The sequence below is a fragment of the Myodes glareolus genome, chromosome 13 (genome assembly GCF_982192425.1).
Source record: "Myodes glareolus chromosome 13, mMyoGla1.1, whole genome shotgun sequence".
Lineage (NCBI taxonomy): Eukaryota > Metazoa > Chordata > Mammalia > Rodentia > Cricetidae > Myodes > Myodes glareolus.
Window position 1 is genome coordinate 11,515,895 of NC_142038.1, and position 20,059 is coordinate 11,535,953.

General features: G+C 49.0%; 1 protein-coding gene and 1 long non-coding RNA gene across 5 annotated transcripts in view; both read right to left on the bottom strand.

Moving 5' to 3' along the window:
• St8sia5 (ST8 alpha-N-acetyl-neuraminide alpha-2,8-sialyltransferase 5) overlaps positions 1-20,059 on the bottom strand; it is a 72,594-nt gene that overhangs the window by 35,760 nt on the left and 16,775 nt on the right. For 2 of the 4 annotated variants that reach the window (XM_085676400.2, XM_048419475.3), the window contains exon 2: positions 12,982-13,089. The exons of the other annotated variants lie outside the window; for them this stretch is intronic. In XM_085676400.2, coding sequence (XP_085532526.1) covers positions 12,982-13,089 — 108 coding nt within the window. The remainder of the gene's footprint in view (positions 1-12,981; positions 13,090-20,059) is intronic. 4 annotated transcript variants of the gene reach the window in all.
• On the bottom strand, positions 9,939-12,367 carry LOC148119947 (uncharacterized). The gene is made up of 2 exons (XR_015734672.1): positions 12,279-12,367; positions 9,939-12,119 (listed from the first exon to the last, which is right to left on the bottom strand). It is a non-coding gene; the product is annotated as an uncharacterized LOC148119947 (long non-coding RNA).

A 20,059-nucleotide genomic window follows, 5' to 3' on the forward strand; every position in this document is an offset into this window, starting at 1 on the left:
GCGAGTGAGTCACCGCCTCTTCTTTCCATTCCGGAAACACTATCTCTGCTCGGCTCACAGGAGAGGGAGCTGGCACCGCAACCGGCGTCTACAGGTATAAATAGCCTGAGAGCCGTGTCAGAAGCCTAGCTCCTCTCCAACACCATTTGACTTCCAACAGTCAGCTCCAAAGCTGGCTCGAGGCTGCAAGCCATCCTGTCCCTGTGCCCTCAGGAACCTTGTGGGTTGGTCAGCTCTAACTGGTCATCAGGGGACAACCTGCATTTTGAGAAGAGGAATGAAGAAGGCTGGAGGGTCCTGGTGGTGGGGTGTGGCTTTCCTTCTCTCACCCACACGAAGGCCCCAGCTTTGCAAGCTGAGGCCCCTCTCAACAGGTTGGAGCTGGCCCGCTGTGAGGCCACACTGGGCCACTCATCTGCTCCAGCAGCCTTTCCTCGTGAACCCACCCACAAAGGCCCCCTTGCCTATATCCTCTTCCATCCATCCAGGGTTGCATCCCCTTCCCAGGGTGTCAGGATGGTCACAAAACTCTAGGTCCAGGTAACCAATGGTTGGTGTGAGATGGGGCCATTGTACTCTTTCTAATCACAGCCTGCTATAGTGGTGTTTAAGACCGCAGAAACCCAGGGAGGTTCCCTGTGCCACAGAAGAATGCAGCTGTTAGGGGCAGGCACAGGAAGAAGGGAAGCTGCCATAGTCCATCAGTCTGGACCTTTTCGTTCTGTCAGGCCTGGGGCATTCTAAGAGAACAGTAGTGAGATATCACCCTGCTAGAAACACTTCTCGTCCATGCGGCACCTCTGTGCAAACAAAATTAGAAAGCCCTCCCAACCCCATTAATTAAGCCGGCAACTCAGCCTGTCGGAGTTGGGCTTCAGTACTGCCTGATTCACATCCTGCCCAGCTGTGTGAGGCAGCCTTCTCCTAGACTTTTAAACCAGCTCCTTTCATTCCCTTAACAGCCCAATGAGACTGTGCTTGAAATTCAGGCTGTAATCAGCAAGGCCGCTTGTCCAAGGTCATCTGGCTAGTCAATTTTACCAGAAAAAAAAATACCCTCAGGCTTCTGAGCGCCCAGAAGTCAGGGTCTTCATCACTTCAGTGCATTCCTTTTCCCAGCTCTGACAGTCATGGCTCCCTGGGGGCTTTGCCAGTCAGCAGCCCCTTCCCTCCCAAAGGTGACAGCCCTTCAGCAAGAGCTGTGCTATTTGCAGCAGCGTAAGAGCAGCTGCCGTCTGGAGCCAGCACACACCCCATCAGCAAATGTGCGGAAAGCAGTCGCAAAGTTGTGGCCTGCGTCTTCGTGGATAGGTGCAGAGGGACACAGGGCTTTCTCCTACCAGTCACCGAAGGCCACAACTGCCAGGAGGAGTCACTGCAGGGCCCTCCATGCCTGCTTGACAATCTTGGACTTAACCTGCTCTCTACAGGGTGTGATTTCCCTATGCCAAGAATCGCCAGAGCTAAAAGGCTAAAAGACAGAAGGCCTGGTGATATGGCTCTGGTGACAAGAATTTATAAACTCAACCACTGGGGAGGCTGAAGCAGGAGGATCACAAGTTCAAGGCCTGCCTGGGCTGCAAAGTCATTTCAAGGCTAGCCTGGGAAACTTAGGAAGATTCTATCTCAAAATTTTTTTAAAAATCTGATCAAAGAAGGCCATCAATATAGTTCAATAGTTCAATAGTTGAGTATTAGCCTTAACTGTGCAAAGTCCTAAATCCAACCCCTAATAATGCAAAAATAATAAATAGCAAGTTAATAGGATAATTAAGCAAAGGCTTGCTGTTCTGAACGCAGCTCTAGAGAGTCCTGTGGTCAGTCTGCTCTGCCACACCACTCCCCGAAGTCTGGGCTGTCGTTTCTGCCATTGGTTGGGGTCTGGGTAGGTTAATACCAACCCAGGAGCAATACCAAATTCAGAGATCCACCCTCCCTTTTCCAGCTGCAGGACCTCCATCTGGTGGCGAGCTCATTCCCTGCAAGCTGACCCTTTCTAAGCCAGCCCAGGGAACCCTGAAAGCACCCCTGGTAAGGTCCAGCTTAGCCCAGGACGCTCACCATGTCCACCTAGCTCTGGTTGGGGACTCACTGACCCTACTGGGCTTTGGCCACCAGCCCCTGGTGCTAAGCCCAGACCTGTACACTAGTCCACCTCCTCCTTCTTCAACTCCCTCCAAATCTCTGCCTCCGTAGTGACCCTGGTCTCAACCCCAGCATGAGCTGTACTTCGTTCTGCATGTCTCACGGAGGTCTGGCTCTGGGTCAAGGCTGCTCTTCCCCTATGTCTTCCTAGTTACTTCTATCACAGACCTACCTGGTCAACATTCCCAGGGCACCTTCCCACCCTCCGTTCTCTACATTACCATCCCCTGAGCACATCCTCACCTGCCCTAGACAATGACTTACACATGACTCCTCATGGCCCACCTGTGCCCCTTCAGTGCTGGGGAGGGCTTTTCTCTTCCACTCACTGGAGGTTTGCTGAGCCTCCACTGTATGCCAGGCTATTTCACCCCTAGCAGTGATCAACGAACCGGGCAAAGTCCCCTGCCTCATGGAGCTTCTCAACATAGCGGCAATGAAGGATGAGCGCTACGAACACAAAGCGGGTATGAGAGTGGAGGGAACCTGAGAACAGTGGGTCGGTGAAGGCCTCTCCAGACAGGGAACGCAGGGAGGGAGGGATGCGGACCTAGGCAGATGTGCAGACAGCAAGAGCTGGGCCAGCTGCAGACATAGCTGCAGCAGAGTGACTGGGACAGGGTGGTAGCCTCAGAAAGACTGGGTCGTGGGTCACCCTGCAGGAGAAGAACTCGAAGAGCATGCAAGCAGGGCCTGACGCAATCTGATTTAAAAGTTCACGCTGCTGAGGGGGTTATCACAGAAGAAACTCTGCGGTGTAAGGAGAAAATGTATGGCACCAAGAGGTCGCAATCGAGGGAGGGAAGACAAACCCAAGCAGCAGTGCAGAGAGGCACCCTGCAGAGTGTGCTGGTGGCTGAGTCAGCACTTGAAAGACTAAGATCAACAGTAACCGCTCAGCCTTCCTCTTCTCCAAAGAGCGATGTGATGGAGCCATCAGATGACATGGGAGAAGGGGTTTGGGTGTGAGCGGCAAGGTGAGTGGCCATGGAATGCTCGCTGTGACCTTCCGCCATCAAAGGGAGCTAACAGGTAAGAACCAGACACCGATGGGACACACAGAGCAGAGGACCAATCACGCGAGACACCATGAGCTCTTAGAGAGAGCAGGGGTGAGGGACAGGCCTGTGGTCCTGTTGTTTGGGTGGTGGAAAGAAAGGCATGTAAAAAAAGGAAACCAGGATGTGGAGCCCAGGGACCAAGAGCCTTTCCAGGGCACAAGGGGCAGCCCCACCCAGTGCTACTGGGGTCAAGAAGGAAGGGAAGGTGTCATTGATCTGGCTACTCAGGTCACCAGCGACCGTGACAATAGCAGGTAACATGCCATGGGCATGGATTGGGGCAAGACTGGAGGCAGGGGGTGTTGGCAAAGGTGACCACGAGGTCCTGATGAGAAGTGGAGCTGGGGGGGATGCTGAAGGTGGGGTCCCTGGGCAGGGGAGAAGAGGAAATGAGATTGGGAACAGCCGGTGGGGGAGGATGGACAGATGCTGGTGTGCTGTGACATGCAGAAAATTCAACCCCAAGAACCCAGCTGCGCCCCAGGGAGAGGTTTACACTCAGTGTGAGGAACCACTTCTGAGAAGGAGGCCCTGGTGGAAGATGGCCTCTAGCCTGCTTTGTGAGCCCTGATGTTTGTTACCCAACGACAGTCTTGGTGTCCATCAAATTAGAAGAGTATAGGACAATGAAGACCGTGTGCAGGGTCTATATAGCTTTTAATTTGTGCCCCCTGATCTGATTATCAAGTAGACATTGGCTTTCTGGCCCAGTCCCAGTTTCCTTCTCTTTCCATTTTCCATTTCTTTCTGTCCTCCTACCTTTGCCAAGTCCTGGTGAGCAGCACTTAGAGACAGAGGAATAGGCAAGAAGTGCAAATCCATGAGGGAGAAGAGAGGGAGTGTGGGTGGTGGTGGAGAAGGAATGGGGTATCTGGACACTGCCGGAGTGGTGCCGAGGTTGAAAAAGAAGGGGTTGCTACAGGACCAGCCCTGTTTTGCCTGCTACAGGGTGAGATAATTGTTGAAACTGCATTCTATAACAGAGAGTTTATTCACAAGGTGGCTGTGGGGAAAATGTGAAGACGAGGGAGCAAGTGTCAAGCTAGCCTCCCCAAGGGTAGGGTTTGGGGGTGCTTGTGGGATAAGCAGGAGGGGGTCTAAGGTGTGGGAGGCGGGATTGGAAGGGAGATAAGCAGCGGTCTTCCCTGTGCAATCCAGCTCCCGGGCCCTTCATAGGAGGGCTGTTCAGGGCACAGTGGTTTGCCATGGTCTGTGGGTGGAGCTTTGGCTTTCTGATACCAAGAACTCACCCACTGGGCACCTGTATAGGCTGCAGCGGAGAGCTGATTTTTGTGTTGACAAAAGAAATTTATGAGACCCGCATGTCAGAGGCATCAGCTCCAGCAAAGCTCGCGGGAGATTGGTGACACATGTTTGGCTCTGCGACCTCCAAAGTTAGTGAGTTTTGAAGTTAATCAGGCTTTTCTTCAATTTTAAGGAGACACAGCCCAAGAACGGGGTGCTACCTCCCTCTCCAAGACAATGCCCTGGATGAAGGGCACAGCTGGGATCAGACCCTGCTAGGGAGCCTCAGCAACGCCTACGTGAGGCAGAGCAAACTGAATGACCTTACCTGTGAGGCATTTTAACCCTGGAGCCCTTGGCCTGCTTCTCAGCAGGTGACAGACTTCCTTTTTCTCAACTGAATAGTTGAATTAATGCTCCCACTTCACAGGAACAGAAACTGAGGCACAGAAAGTTCATGTGAGTTAACTCACAAGTTTAGAGGTCACAGAAGTCTAGGAGACTCTGCTGAGATTCGGTTACGGTGCCCAAATCTCAGAGATTGAACACCCAAAAAGCAACACCATCTAAGGAGCCTCCTGGCACAGCACCCCCCTCCCCACCAACAGTCTCCTCTGCCTGAAGCCTGATACTGTCAGGCTGTGGGAGGAAAGTGGGAAGACACCATATTTGCTCTGCTTGTGTGTTTCCCCAGCACCCAGCCAAGCACACTCTGCCAAACCCAACTCCCCAAATTCTTCTCATTTGGATGGAGCCCAAGAGTTCTTTCTCTCTTTTGTGTCCCCTTTACGTCTCTGAATACGTGAAAAATCCACCAGAACGGCTCACACTGAGCCAACCTGCACCCTGAACTACCCCGTGAGGCAGCTGTATCTTATAGCCGGCAGGACTGAAGGGCACGCATGTGGGCCCGGCTACCAGGAGGACGGCTGCCCACTCACTGTTCAGCCTCGCTGCTACACCTGAAGTTCCGCTGTGGAGGAGGGATTATTCTGAAATGCAGACTGCCCCCCTACCCAGGTGCAGACAGAGACTGCCATTTTCCGTAAAAATCGGGAAAATGCTAAACCCCAGAGGTCAGGGAGTCATGAAAACCCCCCTTCTGAATAGTGGGGGAGAACAGAAGACAAAAGGGGGGAAAGGATGGGGGAGGGAGTAAGCGAGCCAAGCAGATGCCAACAACATAACTTCCTCAAGGAAACATGGAGACAGGTGGTCTGCCTAAATCTATACGTCCTTCTCATTTTGGCCCAACAGTCAAGGGCAGAAATAGACGGTGTGAACAGTCTTGTAAGTGGCTCTCCCCATCATGGCTGATCTGCGCACAGCCCAGGAAGAAGACATTCTGTTACCCCTGCCACCAGAGCCGAGGCTCTAGTGTCAGTACTGCCCGGGCTGACTGCCCCTCCACTGCTTGTCACCCGCAGGTGACTCAGCCTCCTCACCTGTAACATAGGATAGTAACCGTGGCCAATGCAAAGGTTTAACGCTGAGAATTACCGGCAGTGATACACAGAATGTGCTTAGCCAGTGCCCGGCTTACAGCCACACCCCAGTGACGGCGTGCTATAGGCAGGGTCCACCAGACCCAAGTCAGGTCTTAGCCACTGCGGGCAGTCCCTCTGACTTTCACACCAAGTTCCAGTGCCCTTGCCGTCTGCATCCCACAGTGTAGTCCTAATTATACACGGTCTCAGAACAATTAGGGAAGAAGTCACATAATACAGTACACGTATTGACAGATAATTCAGTCAAGTTTCTTCCAGTCTTGAAACATGACAATTCCAGCCCCATGCTCCACAGGACTTGCTAGACACATGACTGCTCTCGACCTTGGTTGATATCTGACCTGCAGTTGGCTCTCTCAGGCCTTTGACTTCACCTTCTGTTGTTTGCTATGGTGAAGGCCACCCTCCATCTTCCATCCTAGAAGCTACTAAGGCAGGGCAGTGTCCAACCACAGGCAGCTTGGTGGCAGCAGTTGGACCAGCTCTGCTTTCGGCCTCGGGTTGGCTTTCCTGGGTCACCTCTCCTTTCCTCCTCTGCCCATACTGTTAGAATGGAGGAGCCAAGGTTGGAGTGGATGCCAGGAGGCACCAATGAGGCTCAGGCTGCACCTGGTGCTCAAGGGTCCAGAGTGTCCCCAAATGCTTGCATAGGTACCGGCCCACATCTTCATGGTGAGAGGCTCTTTAGGATTCAGGGTGTCTGAGAAAGCGCCAAGGCACGTATGAGCACTTTCCGAGGAAATCCATGTGTGCAACGGCAGGAACTGCCTCCAGGGCAGGCATAGCTTAGGGAAGGCAGACTCAAAGGGAAGTCAGTTGTGCTGGGCTATCCAGAGACCAGAGGAGGAGAGGGTAGAGGGGGGATTGGCAGGCAGACAGGGCCATCATGTAGAACAGAGGACAAACACAGCACAGAGGCCCTTGTGCTGGAGCTCTAGGCTAGGCTGTCAGTCCTGGGTCTGGACAGTGCCTGGGGTAGGGGAGGGGAGCTTCTCCTGCCTTAGCTGCCCTCAGCACTGTTTGACTTGGGGGGTCTCTTTACCTGAGATGCTATGAGGCTATCTTGGGTTTTGTTTTTTTTTTTTTTGCTTTTCCATATGAAGTTGAGTACTGTTCTTTCAAGGTCTGTGAAGATTTTGCTGGGCTTTTGGTGGGCATTGCATTGAATTTGTAGATTGCTTTTGGTAAGACTGCCATTTTACTATGCTAATTCTGCCTACCCAAGAGCATGGGAGATCTTTCCACTTTTGGTGTCTTCTTTAATTTCTTTCTTCAAAGAATTAAAGTTCTTGTCATACAAGTCTTCCACTTGTTTGGTTAGAGTTACTCCAGGATATTTTATGCTATTTTTGCCTATTGTGAAGGGTGTTGTTTCTCTGATTTCTTTCCCAGTCCCCTTATCATCTGTGTACAGGAGGGCTACTGATTTTTTTGAGTTAATCGAGATGGCACGAGGAAGTGGATGCAATGTTGTCCATCCTGTAGACAAAGTGGGCAATCACCAAGGAGACAGCTACCCTTCTCAGAGAAGCTGCTGAGCAGGCAGGCAGGCACACAGGTCAGACTAGAAGAGCCAAGGCATTCAGTCGGCCAGAAAGAGGCAAGGGTTCTGCCCTACCTCCCAGAATCGCCTTATTCATTGCCAGGCGCAGGGGTATCTGGGAGGGTTTCTTACTCAGTTACCACAGACATATAATTTACCTTCACTGACTCTTCTCTGCTTTTTACACACCTTTCCCCAACTTTCAATTTCCCCTTTTCTCTTCAGGATCCCAGAACCCTCGGGCCACACATCCATTTGCTCTTCTCAAGAGAGAATCTTAGTTCCAATCTGGAAGGAAGGACTTTGTTGGAGGAAGGCCCGTTTGTTGGTTCCCGGCCAAGATCATCGGGAGATGACAGGATTGAAGCCAGAGGCCCGATCTGGAAACAGAGAGACTGGAGTTCGCTGTCTTACCATTAGCCTCTGTTTCTCAGTCAGTTCACCCTCTTACGCTGTCGCCAGCTACTGAGTTTTTGCAACGGCAGATGCCACCATGTATTGAGAGCTATAAGAGAACTCACAACCACGCCCAGCTGAAGGGGTGAAAGCATGAATTCATACTCTGGACATTCAAAGACTTTCCTGTCCTCAAAGACTTTCCTACTTGGTCTAAATGCTCGTTTAACATTGTTGGTTAACAATTACTCCATTCTACTCGTTAAAGCAGCTCCCCCTAAGGATGCTTACGGGGCAAAATGTCATAGAATTAACTCGAACTCTATAAAGCTGGACATCAATGTATGTATAACACTCTCTCCAGCTCAGCCCGAGTTCAGAGATTGTCTACCAGACCTAACCATAGCCTCGATGAGCATCATCAGCCAGGATTTTCTTTGAAGCTCTGTTTGGAATTTTTCAGACTGGCTCTTTCTCCTCATGGCTCCTGCTTGAACAGGGACTAGAAATTGTTGGCTCGTGCTCCTCTTTATCCTATGGTTATATTTGGCATCTCCTGACTTCCTTTCCAACCCCGTTAATAATAAAATGCTAACAGGCGGCACCACACTTCCACATACCACACAACTATGGAGTGTAAAATATGGCAAGCACTGAATTATTCAGTAAGTGAATAATACCATGAAGATATGCTATATCCCAGATACAAAGCTGCTAGCTGGGATGACGTATATGGCATCTGTCCTTGTGAAGCTCTCCCTGGTGGCTGCATATCTGTTGCCAGGAGCTATCCAGTCCATCTTAAAGAAGGCACAAGCTGCCCTTTCAGCACGTGAAAAGTCTCCCAGATGCAGCCTTTTTCCAATTATGCTGATTGTTCTTCCCACGCTTAAGAACCACACGCGCTATGTGCAGTCTTTCATATGTGGGGCCACCAGTAAGCCAACTGCTGTGCACAGGTCAGATGTCAATGCTAGCTCCATCCGATCCCTGCCCTCCTGGTTCTCACACATCGTGGCTTGACCCTCACAAGAAGCAGCTGTGGGATTTAGTTCCCATCATTTTGTGCCCATTCTTGCCATCAGCAAAGTCAATACCTGGCACACATGGAAAAAAAAAACTGTGTGGTAAGAGGCTCAAAAACAAGACCACTACTGTTTGAGAAGAGCCACCACATCAGCCTCTGGGAACTCTGTTCTTAACTAGGTGTGCTCACAGTTATTTTTCTGGAGAGCAACACCTTACAAAACCTTGTATTAAAAGAAAATCCAAGCAGTACAATTGGCTTATGCTTTCTAAATAAACTTTCTTTTAGGAAAAGAAGGAAGCTGAGACTTAAAATTGGAAATGTTCGAGACAATTTTGGGTTATGTGGTCAAGACACTAATTCTGTGACCAAGGGGTTTTTTGGTCAAACAGCAGCTCTCCAAAAGGAGCTCAGTTGATGGGTAATGTTGCTGAATAAAGAGCTTCTGAATTCCAAAAGTAATAGACTTGAGCAGGGTCTCCACACCTGAGGAGGCCCAGATGATGGGGAAAGGGGGATCTGAGTTATAAAGTGGAGGAGAGAAAAATAAAGAACAAGGGAGATGAGAAAGGAAGAAGAATAAAACGTGAGTCAAGAAAGGCAACCGAAAGCAAGAGAAAGACCATGGCTTCATATAAGGAGAGGGGAGGGGAGGGAAGGAGGAAAAAGGAGGAGGGGAAAGGAAGGGGAAGAAGAGGGGAGAGGGAGGGACAGTACTGAGGACAGGGACAGAGAAGATGCTGGCAGTTGGGAAGTTCAGGGACAGACCCTATGTTTTTGCTCAAAGCTTTGGAACAGTAAAGATGCAGTGACATTGTCAGAAACCAAGTTTGCAGATGTTCTGAGACAGGCATGGTGGTCTGCATAGAACAACAGGACTACACACATGGCCAGGTGCTCCGCCCAAATCTGTGGAAACCCCATTTTCCGATACGGGGCGTGCTTTCTGAACCGAACTGCAAGACTGTATCAATATCCTAGGAGTTGAACAGACACACACACAGAGACCAGGATCATTTGCCCAAAGGGCAAATGTCAACTTTATTAAGCACATGTTGGATATATATACTTGGGGGCAGAAGGACGAGAGCCCCCTCCCACCTGGGAGTGAGAAGAGGGTTGTTGGCTGCCTGGCGCCAATGGCTGTAGCTTCCATGTAGGGGGTATCGAGCTGGGAACCCTGACAGACAGATGGGAGGAGATTTAGGGCGCCTGTGAGGACCTTCTTAGCAGGTGAAATTATCATAGCAATGACAGAAACAAGGCTTTGAACTAATTCCCTTTGGCTGGCAGAATCGAGCAGGGGAAGCTAAGCTGGTTAGCGTAAACATTTCTTGCATCTTGTGCTTTGGCCGAGGAACAGGGAAGACAGGGCCCTACAGCCAGGTCTCAAGGGTCTGACGCTGGTCTCTTGGGACCACAATTCTTCCTGTGTAAGCACATCCCATGGGCCCCTGGGATGCCACGGTCAAGTGAGTGGCTAATCGTTGATTTACTAAGTATTTTTATGAAGTCTTTGAAAATTCCTACATGCATACAATGTGTTTTGATCACAGTTGCTCCTCATTCCTCCCGTCTTCCTCCCACCCAGCCTCACCTCACTTCATCCCTTTTTCAGTTTACACCCTTCCGGGTCCAAGCAGTGCTGCCATACATGCATGGAGATGCACCACCCGCTGGAGAGCAGCAGACCCGCAGGGACCACTCTCCTCAGGAAAGCTGATGCTCTCTCCCAGAGAAGTCACCAGCTGCCAACAGCTCCTCAGCTAGAAGTGGGGGCTCATAAGTCTCCCCACCTCCGTGGTGGAATGTTCACTGACTTGACCATGTCTAGGTCTTTCATGTACAGGCAACCACAGCTATTGAGCTTGTGTGTACAGTAGTCCTTCAATGTCCCAGAGTCACTGTCTCATCCTGGTCTTTGCTGACCTCTGACTCTTGCGATCCTTCCACCTGTCTTCTTTGATGGTCGCTGAGGGGTGAGTGTGTGATAGCCCGCCTGTGACTGAGGTCTCCACAGACACAACTTCTCTGCTCTCTGAATCGTTGTGAGCATTTGCATTAGCCACATTCTCTGCACAGAGAAGTCCTCTGAAGAGAGCTGAGAGCCGCACTGCTCTATGGGTATATACGTTGTTAGACGGCAGTTGGACGCTATTTTCATTTAGCAAAATAACAATAGTAGATTCATTGCTGGTGCCTATAAGCTCCCCAGTCGGGGGCTCTTGATCATATTTATGGCACCAACAGTATGGTGCATGTATCTAATGAACAGTTCATCTTCGTTCAACTTTATTGAATTGTGAAGCACTCACAGGAGTATCAACGCACACCTCTGCGTGTGTCTATGAGGATGTTTCCAGAGATAAGACCTTGAGGGTTCTGACCTAATGAGTGGTTTCAACTATCCATGTATTCAACTTCTGAATGACATTTTGGTAGAGGGTAGAACTGTGGAAGGGGTGATCGGGAAGTAGGCCACTAAGGGTGTGCCCTTGGGAGCCACATCTTGCCCTGGCTCTCTCCTGTCACTGCTCTGCCAAACTCTACCCTCCATGATGAACTGAAACCGGTGAGCGAATGAATGAATGGGTGAAGCTGTCCTCCCTCAAGTATTTCTATCAGGTATTGGTCACAATGATGATCAAATGTATGCCCTACCAATGGCTTTAGCCATTGACTGGGAACATCTATCCAGAAACTGCCTCCCTGGTGCCTGTCCGTCCTGCTCCCTCCAATATATTCTACCCAAGTTCTTTCAAGTATCTCTCCTTCCCAGGAAGCTCCCCCAGGGATTCAGACACCTGATCATTTACCTTGACCACATCACTAGGTGGGTAGGACACGACAAACCACCAACCAACAAGGGCAGCTAGACATCTGAAAGGGGACCTTGGTACACTCACTTCTCCATGACATCCCAGGACCCTGCACGGCTGGCCATGTTCCCACTGCCCATATGAAGAAAGAATTCTGGTCCCAAGAGGTAGGCATCAGATTCTCGGAGCCTGATCATGGCGTGTGGCCGTCCCACACACTCAGGTTGCTCTGTGGACACGTGCACACTTGGTTCCGACACAGTAGCCACATTTTTACTTTGTCAAAGTTTTGACAAAAGTAGGCTCATTTGGGCCCCAGCAAAACACATCACTTCTTCTCTGCAAGGCTGAGTCAATGTTGAGGGTCAAGAGTGGCTGCAAAGAAAGCTCAGGCCTTTTGCTCAGGGAAGCAGACCTGACAGTGAGAAATACTTATAAACTGAAAATATATATATATATATAATATAAAATATATATAATATATAATATTGTATTATATATATATATATATATATATGTATATATATATATTACCTGGCAGGTCCCTGCCATGTTCAGCTGTAAACACAAACAGCATCTGGTCTTGTCCACACAATTCCTTCTCGCAAAGGATGTGTTCACCTATGAATATTCTACTATTATGCACCCAAAAAACACCCTAGCACTCCTCCCAAGGAGGCAGAAGGCCGCTTAGTTACTGAATTTCACTTTAAATGTTGCAACAGACCAAAAGGAAATGAACAAGGGAAGATGAAATGAATGTCACAGCACAGTCTTTTCTTGGAAGAAGCGACTCTGCCCTAACCCTGGGAAACCTCCATATCCAGGCAGTGAACTTGAAAGCAACAGGGAACCCCTGCCCAGTATCCACTCCCTGATGCCACCACACCCTCCTCCACTCACAAGCATTTACCAACTCAAATCTGAAATCTCTGCTGTGTAGACAAGGCTCTTGCTCCCACCTGCAAATGGGGCTGAAACTCAGAGCTCCCATCCCACCCTACCCAGAAGGCCAGTGTCTCCACAGTGTTACGACGAGGTCCTACCCCTCATCCCTCATGTCCACTCCACCCCTCAAGTAAAGAACACGGGAGGCCCCAAAATACAAAGAGTTATGAAAAGGAAAAGCGAGGCGCTCTTCCCTTGAGACAGCTCGAGGGACAGGCAATGGGGCATAGACTGCAGAGTCCCGTCCGTTTGGGCTTTCCCTTCCCCCACCATTCACTGGGGTCTGTACCTGGATCTGAAGTCACTGATGTTCGGCTCTGGAGAGCTGTTGCTGTCATTAAAGAGCCCAGTCCAGTTGGCCTGCTGGTCGCCCCTCTGCCAATCAAATTGGAAGCCTCTGGCAAAAAAATGAGGCAATCGATATATACACTCATATGTTAGGTTAGGCTTGTCTAAGAGTCACATTCTGTTGTTATAACCATGCGATACAATTCTTTGATTATATACCAGAAGAAGAAGATGGTGATAGTTCTATTCATGGGAATGATGGTGGGAAGCATGGCCCTTTGTGCCCTTGATGATAATTCTATTCCTGGGGATGATGGTGACAAGCATGGCCCTCTGTGTCATCTTTCCTGCATCCTTCCCTTACTCCATCGTTTTCACATTTTACAGGCAGGGAAACTGAGGCTCACCGAGACAAAAGTCACAGGGCTCTTCTACCTCCTCTCTGGTGCCCTCCCTTAATTCCTGTTTCTAGAGACTCAGCTGAAAAGAATTCTATCACCAGTACTGTGCCAGACCCAACTTCAAAGATTTTAACACCCATGCGAGGATCCCACTTCTTGTTTAGGAGGATGGACTTTGCACATTTGTATCCAGTCCCTCCCAAACCTGAGGATGATGGCAGCCAAGCAATGAGTCAGAACATGAACATGGGGAGGAGGTAGCCAAAGGGACCAGAAGCAATACTGAAAGACAGCAAGCAGATGGGCTCAGGTCAGAGACAGCAGCATCCTGATGGCCTTCAAGAAGTAGATCCATTCCTAGGACATAACTCCAGAAGGAGCAGGAATGCGGAGGGCCAGGGCACACAGGTGGGCATGCGAGATGGTACCCAAAGCAGGAGGACTGAGTTACATTTATAGAAGGAGCATTTAGGTACCCTCCCCTACATGTGTGTACATGCAAACCCTCACATACCAGGTCCCCTCCCCACATTCCCCACAGACAGCCATCAACTTGCTCCTGGGGAAACTGGCTCATGGAGGGTTGCTGTAGGCAGAGTTGCCAGTGTCCAAGAGCCTGGCTGGGAGCTCTAGAATCCTGGTGGCGCACTACCCGACCTGAACCTCTGGTCTGGTGAGGATTGTGACTCTCATAAGGGAAAACTGACCAGCTTCTAAAATGCTGAAGAAGAAAAGGGGGCGCCCTCTGAAGTACCTTGGGGCAAACTTTCTCCAGCTAGCACTGTGAACACCTGAGGTTGAAGAACCCTTTGTTATGGAACTGGCTTGTGCTGCAGAAGGTGTTGAATGATGTCCCAGCTCTGTCAGTTGTATCTGGCCTCCAGCTCGCCTGTTATGATTATCAAAGTGTCTCCAGATGTCAATAATTCCTGGAAGCAAAACCACGCTTACCGGGAACCACTGCTATCCAACAAAGCATAGAGTTTCCAAAGCCCTCCAGCAACTGCCTGGCCCTCACATACGAGGCAACGAGTGACCACTTTTGGTAACGGAAGCTTGAAATTCAAAGTCAGAGTAGAATTAAGAAGGAAAAAGGGAGCTGTGGGTTGGGGAAGAAGAGAGAGATGAGAAAACTGGGGAAAATAGACAAAAAATATTAATAAGTAGCCTCTTAACTACAGGATGGGGACAGTGGATGGTTTTTGGAGTTGCTCCATCTGTACCCCTCCAATTGGCTGATGGCCTTCTTGTGGACTCTGTCCCCGTATTTCAAATGGAGGAACAGCCTAGGATGTCTCTGGAGTCTTTGAGTAAAAGTGTCATGGAGGCGAGCCATCAGCTCTTGTTACCCGTCAGCTTGCTGAGGTCGTTTTTCTCTCTTCAGATGGAAATCCCCAGAAGACAAGGAATAGCAGTTCAGAACTGGTAGGCCTGGGCCCTTGAGCGCCAAAGGCTGGGGATCCTGGAATGGCAGATTCAGACGCTTGTAACTCTTAAACCCTGAGACCAGAGGCTTGTGGTTCCAGCTTCTAGAAGATGGAGGCTCACAGTTTTGGGTGCTCCAGTCATAGGCTTACTGCTCTGGGCCTCAACTAGCAGCATCTCAGCACTTGGCAAGTAGCATCGGTTGGGTTATTAGCAGCTGCAGTAACAGCACTCAGTACCTGCCTATGCCACACTCCCCCAGGGTGCTGGAACCCTGGGCCCTCAACAGCACCTGTAAAGACCTCTGGAGTCTTCCGGTAACTGGAACCCAAAGTCTGCTATAAAGCCTTCAGTCTTCTGCTTGCTTCTCCATCTTCTCTGTCTCTAAGCTTTCACCACTACCTCTACCTCTGCCCCCTGCAGGAGGTGCTCCAACTCATGCTTGACCTCTTCAGCCACCTTCTTGTTGCTATTGCTACTGCCACAGTTGCTGCTACAGCTGCCATCATTGTCATAGCCATGGCCACTGTGACCCACTCCTCACATTATCAATTCAGCCTGTCCTACCCAGGACAAAGACCACAAATAAGCAAGAGAAGACCACTTAGCGACATCTTTTATTGGAACTAATGGTACAACACAAGAAAGCAGAACACAGAAGACTCCCTTGCTGACTCAAAAAGCACAGGACACAGCCTAGTGATATTGCCACACTCAGAAGGGGCGTGGCATGCAAGTATGGGATTGTACTTTGCACCAATAACATCACACCTTCCAGTTTCTCCTAGACCAATCACAATCTTTCCTGAGAACTAATCACAAGTCATATATAGGTGCAACTGGTGTCTGTCAACTGCAAGCTTTTCACTGAGTCACTGGGGTGTACCATTCCTCACTCTACCTGTTGAAGGTAGGGCAGAGAACTCCGCAGCTACAGTTGAGGATGGGGCTTCAAGCCTGGTCATCTGGAAATCACTGAGGCCTGGAATGAAGTTCTCCGGTGCTGTCCTAGACTGGAGTAGACGTAACTGGAAGACGGCTTCCTGAACATTCTAGATACCAGTATAAGCAGTAGTGGAGTTTCTCCAAGGTGTCCCTCAAGTATTCAAAGCCACCAGGCTGCCACATAACAACCCAGTCGGTCACCTGAAGAGGAGCTTCTGAGCTGACTGCTCGCTGCCTAAGGGAAAAGTCCAGCAACTGTCAGTCAAGTAGGGTAAATGACTGACTTCCCACAATTTTGCTCATTCACAAGGGGACAAAAATTAAAGCATACTCACAATAAAGACCTAGCAATACATAGTATTTTCAGTCTAGCAGTGCTGAACACCCAGTTATAAAACTTTAAGGAAAACCGGGCCCCTTTGATCTGCTTCTTACAGGGCCTACCATCTCCCTCCTTGGGAGTCCTGCTCGCCTGTCACAAGCATGCTGACCTAGTCAGGTCTAGTCTGAATTCCCTTGGGACCTTACTAACGGATAGCTGCATACATGAAGTTCACACTCTTCTCATGCTTTACGCAGCATGGCGGTTGCTGCTTTTCACCCTTTCCAGCCTCCATAGCAAGACAGCTCAGCCTGGAAGAGGAACAGATAGAGTCCTTGGTTTCAGCCAAGGCAGAAGAATGTCCATCTAGTTGCCGGGCTATTTAGAAAAGAGCAGCAATCCACTGTGGTCTGATTCTACAGTTGTACATCGATATGTTTGTTGAAGTGAGTATGTGTTCTTTGCTCTTTAAGAAATCATGAGGTATGTGTTGGCTTATGGGTGTGGTTTGCTCAAGGGAGGGGCATTTGCTGAGCACAGTTAAGAACAAGTACCCCACATGCAGAAGGTCTCATTACCTTCAGTTGCAGATGAAAACCATGAATCCCAGAGAGCTTTAGTCACATGCCCAAGAGCCCGAGGCTAACAAGTGGGCAAGACCACTGCCCAGGACTGACTTTAATAGCTCTTATTTCTAAAGGCCCTAACCAAAACTACCCATAGGCCAAGAAGACCTTTCAACCTGAGATTTTTGCCAACTAGTTGGTTATGCTGATTAATTTGTCAACTTGACAGAAGCTAAGGTCATTTGGGAAGAGGGAAGCTCAGTTGAGAAAATACTTCATTAGATTGTCCTGTTAGAGAATCTGAGGGGTATTTTCTTCAGTAGGATTGACGGGGAGGGCCCACACCACTGTGAGTGGTGCCATTTCTAGGCAGGTAGGTGGTCTTGGGTTACATCAGAAAACAGGCTGAGCAAGCTATGGAGAGCAAGTGTCTTTAGGGTTTCTATTGTTGGGATGAAATAGCACGACCAGCAAGTTGGGGAGGAAACAATTTATTTGACTTATACTTCCACATTGTCATTCATCGCTGAAGGAAGTCAGGACAGGAACTCAAGTAGGGCAGGAACCTGGATGCTGGAGCTGATGCAGAGGCCTTGGACAGGTGCTGCTTATTGGCTTGTTCCTCGTGGCTTGCTCAGCCTGCTTTCTTATTAAAACCAGGAACACCAGCCCACAGGCAACATCCCCACCAACCACTACTTAAGAAAGTGCCTTACAGATAGACCTTATGGCGTCATTTTCTCAGTTGAAGTTTCTTCCTTCCAGATGACTCTAGCCTGTGTCTAGTTGACATAAAACCAGCCGGGATGATTGATCCCTTGTCAACTTGACCCACAAACATCACTGTTAAAGTCATTACCTTTCCTTTCTTGTTCACCCCCAAGATCACACATTAATATAAACATCACAATATATAACATTCTACAAACTTAAAAAAGTCCCACAGTCTCGACAAACTCAAACACTTTAAAATTCAGTCTATTTAAAAATCCAAAGTCTCTTTTAAAACCTAAAATCCATTTTAAATTCAGTCTCTCAATTGTGGTCCCTGTAAAATAAGTTAAATACTTTCTTGTTTCAAGAGGAAAGAGCCAGGGCACAGCCACAGTCTGAACAGAGCAAAAACAAACTCCAAAAGTCTCCAATTATCTGGGATTCACTCATGATCTTCGCGGATCCTCCAAGGGGCTTGGGTCACTTCTCCAGCTCTGCCCTCTGAAGCACACACAGCGTGTTTCTAAGGCTCTGGATGGCTCCACTCCAAAACTGTTACTGTTCTTGGTGGTTGTTCCATGGTACTGGCATCTCCAAAATGCTGTGTTCTCTGCGGCAACTGGGCTGCACTTTCACCAACAGCTTCTCTTGGGCTTTTTTCACGATGCAAAGCCTCAACTTCTCTCCGTTACCCCTTCAGCTGTGCGCCTTCAATCGCCAACGACCTCTCCAGGCTGTGCACAGTGCCAGCCGCAGCTGTTTTCCATAACCCCTTCACACCTCAGAACCAGCACTATCAGGTGACTCCCATACAATGAAGTTCTGCTGCCAGCACAAGGTTCTCCTGTGAACACAGTCTCTGTGTGCTAACTCTCAGGAAACACTTCGCAGGGGATTTCACCTCAGTGATGTTGGTCTCTTCTTAAGCACCTCTAATCTCTTAGCTCCAGCCGACCAGCATCCATTATCCCAGTAACGCAAAGGCTTCTGGTCTTTTATTTGTCGGAGCTGATTCTTCAGCTCCAGCCAACCAGATACCGTACAGTCTTCACCTAAAAGGCCTGGTGGAGTCTTTGTTTCCCTCTGAAACTCCACAAGCCAGGCCTCCATCCTCTGCACTGCTCTCAACGTTCTTATCTTCCAAGCTCCACAGAACATTCTACAGAGCTCTTAACACTCAGTGACTTTTCCAGTCCAAAGTCCTTCCACAATCCTCCCTAAAAATAACATGGTCTGGTCTGTCACAGCAATACTCCACAACCCTAGTACCAATTTCTGTCTTAATTAGGGTTTCTTCTGCTGTGATGAAACATTTTGACCAAAGGCAAGTTGGGGAGGAAAGGATTTATTTGACTTGCACATCCACATTGTAGTGCATCATTGAAGGAAGTCAGGACAGGAATTCAAACAGGGCAGGAACCTGGAGGCAGGAGCTGATGAAGAGGCCATGGAGGGGTGCTGCTTACTGGCTTGCTCCTCATGGCTTGCTCAGTCTGCTTTCTTCTAGAACCCAGGATGGCCAGCCCAGATAGCACCACCCGCAATGGACTTGGTCCTCCCCATCAATTACTGATTAAGAAAATGCCCTACAGGTGTCCATAGCTGGATCTTACAGAGATATTTTCTCAAATGAGTTTACCTCCTTTCAGATGACTCTAGCTTGGGTTAAGTTGGCATGAAACTAGCCAGGACAGCAGGCTAGCAAGCAGTGCTCCCCCATGGCCTCCACTTCAGTCCCTGCCTCTGGGTTTCTGCTTGAGTTCCTATCCTGACATCACTCAATGATGGACTATGATATGGAATTGCAAGTCAAATAAACCCTTCCTTCCCCATTTCTTTTGGTTATGGTCTTTATTACAGCAGCAGAAAGCCAGCTAGGACACTGATTTACATGTATACTAAAGAGTCTGGGGAGAAAACCTTTCCCACGGACTGCTCAAAAGGTCAGCTAGGCACACTGTTACCTTCCCACCCACAGAACATGGCCTCTCCCAGAGTTATGAAAAGACCAACATACAGTCACTAGTGCAAGGTCTGAACAGCAGATGAGGTGTTAGCTATAAATTAAATGGAGAAAAATGGGGTACCAAAGAGGGTGTGTGTCTTAGTTAGGATTTCTATTGCTGTGAAGAGACATCATGACCATGGCAACTCTTAAAAAGGAACACAATTAATTGAGCTAGCTTACAGTGTCCATTATCATCGCGACAGGTGGCATGCAGGCAGACATGGTGCTGGAGGAGGAGCTGAGAGCTCTATATCTTGATCCACAGGCAATAGGAAGTGGACTGTGTGCCACACTGAATGTAGCTTGAACATAGGAGACCTCAAAGTCTGCCCCACAGTGACACACTTCCTCCAGCCACCCCTACTTCAGCAAAGTCACAGTTCCTAATAGTGGCACTCACTCCCTATGGGAGCCATTTTCTTTCAAACCACCACAGTGTGGGTGGTTTTCAACCAGAAGGCTGGTTATATTTGCATGTGGAACTAACTAATGCTTATTCTTCTTTAGTCTAGTAGTATTTTCTGATTTCTCTAAAAATCTATTATGCTATTTCCAAATAAGCAGGGCATTAATTTATTTTTTTAATTTTTATTTTTTTTTTACCTTGCAGTTCCTTTGCATATGGCTTACAGTTTTGTGGTTTAATGAGATTCCTGTGTGTGCTAGTGCATCTCTGCATCTATGCGTTTCTTGTTCTT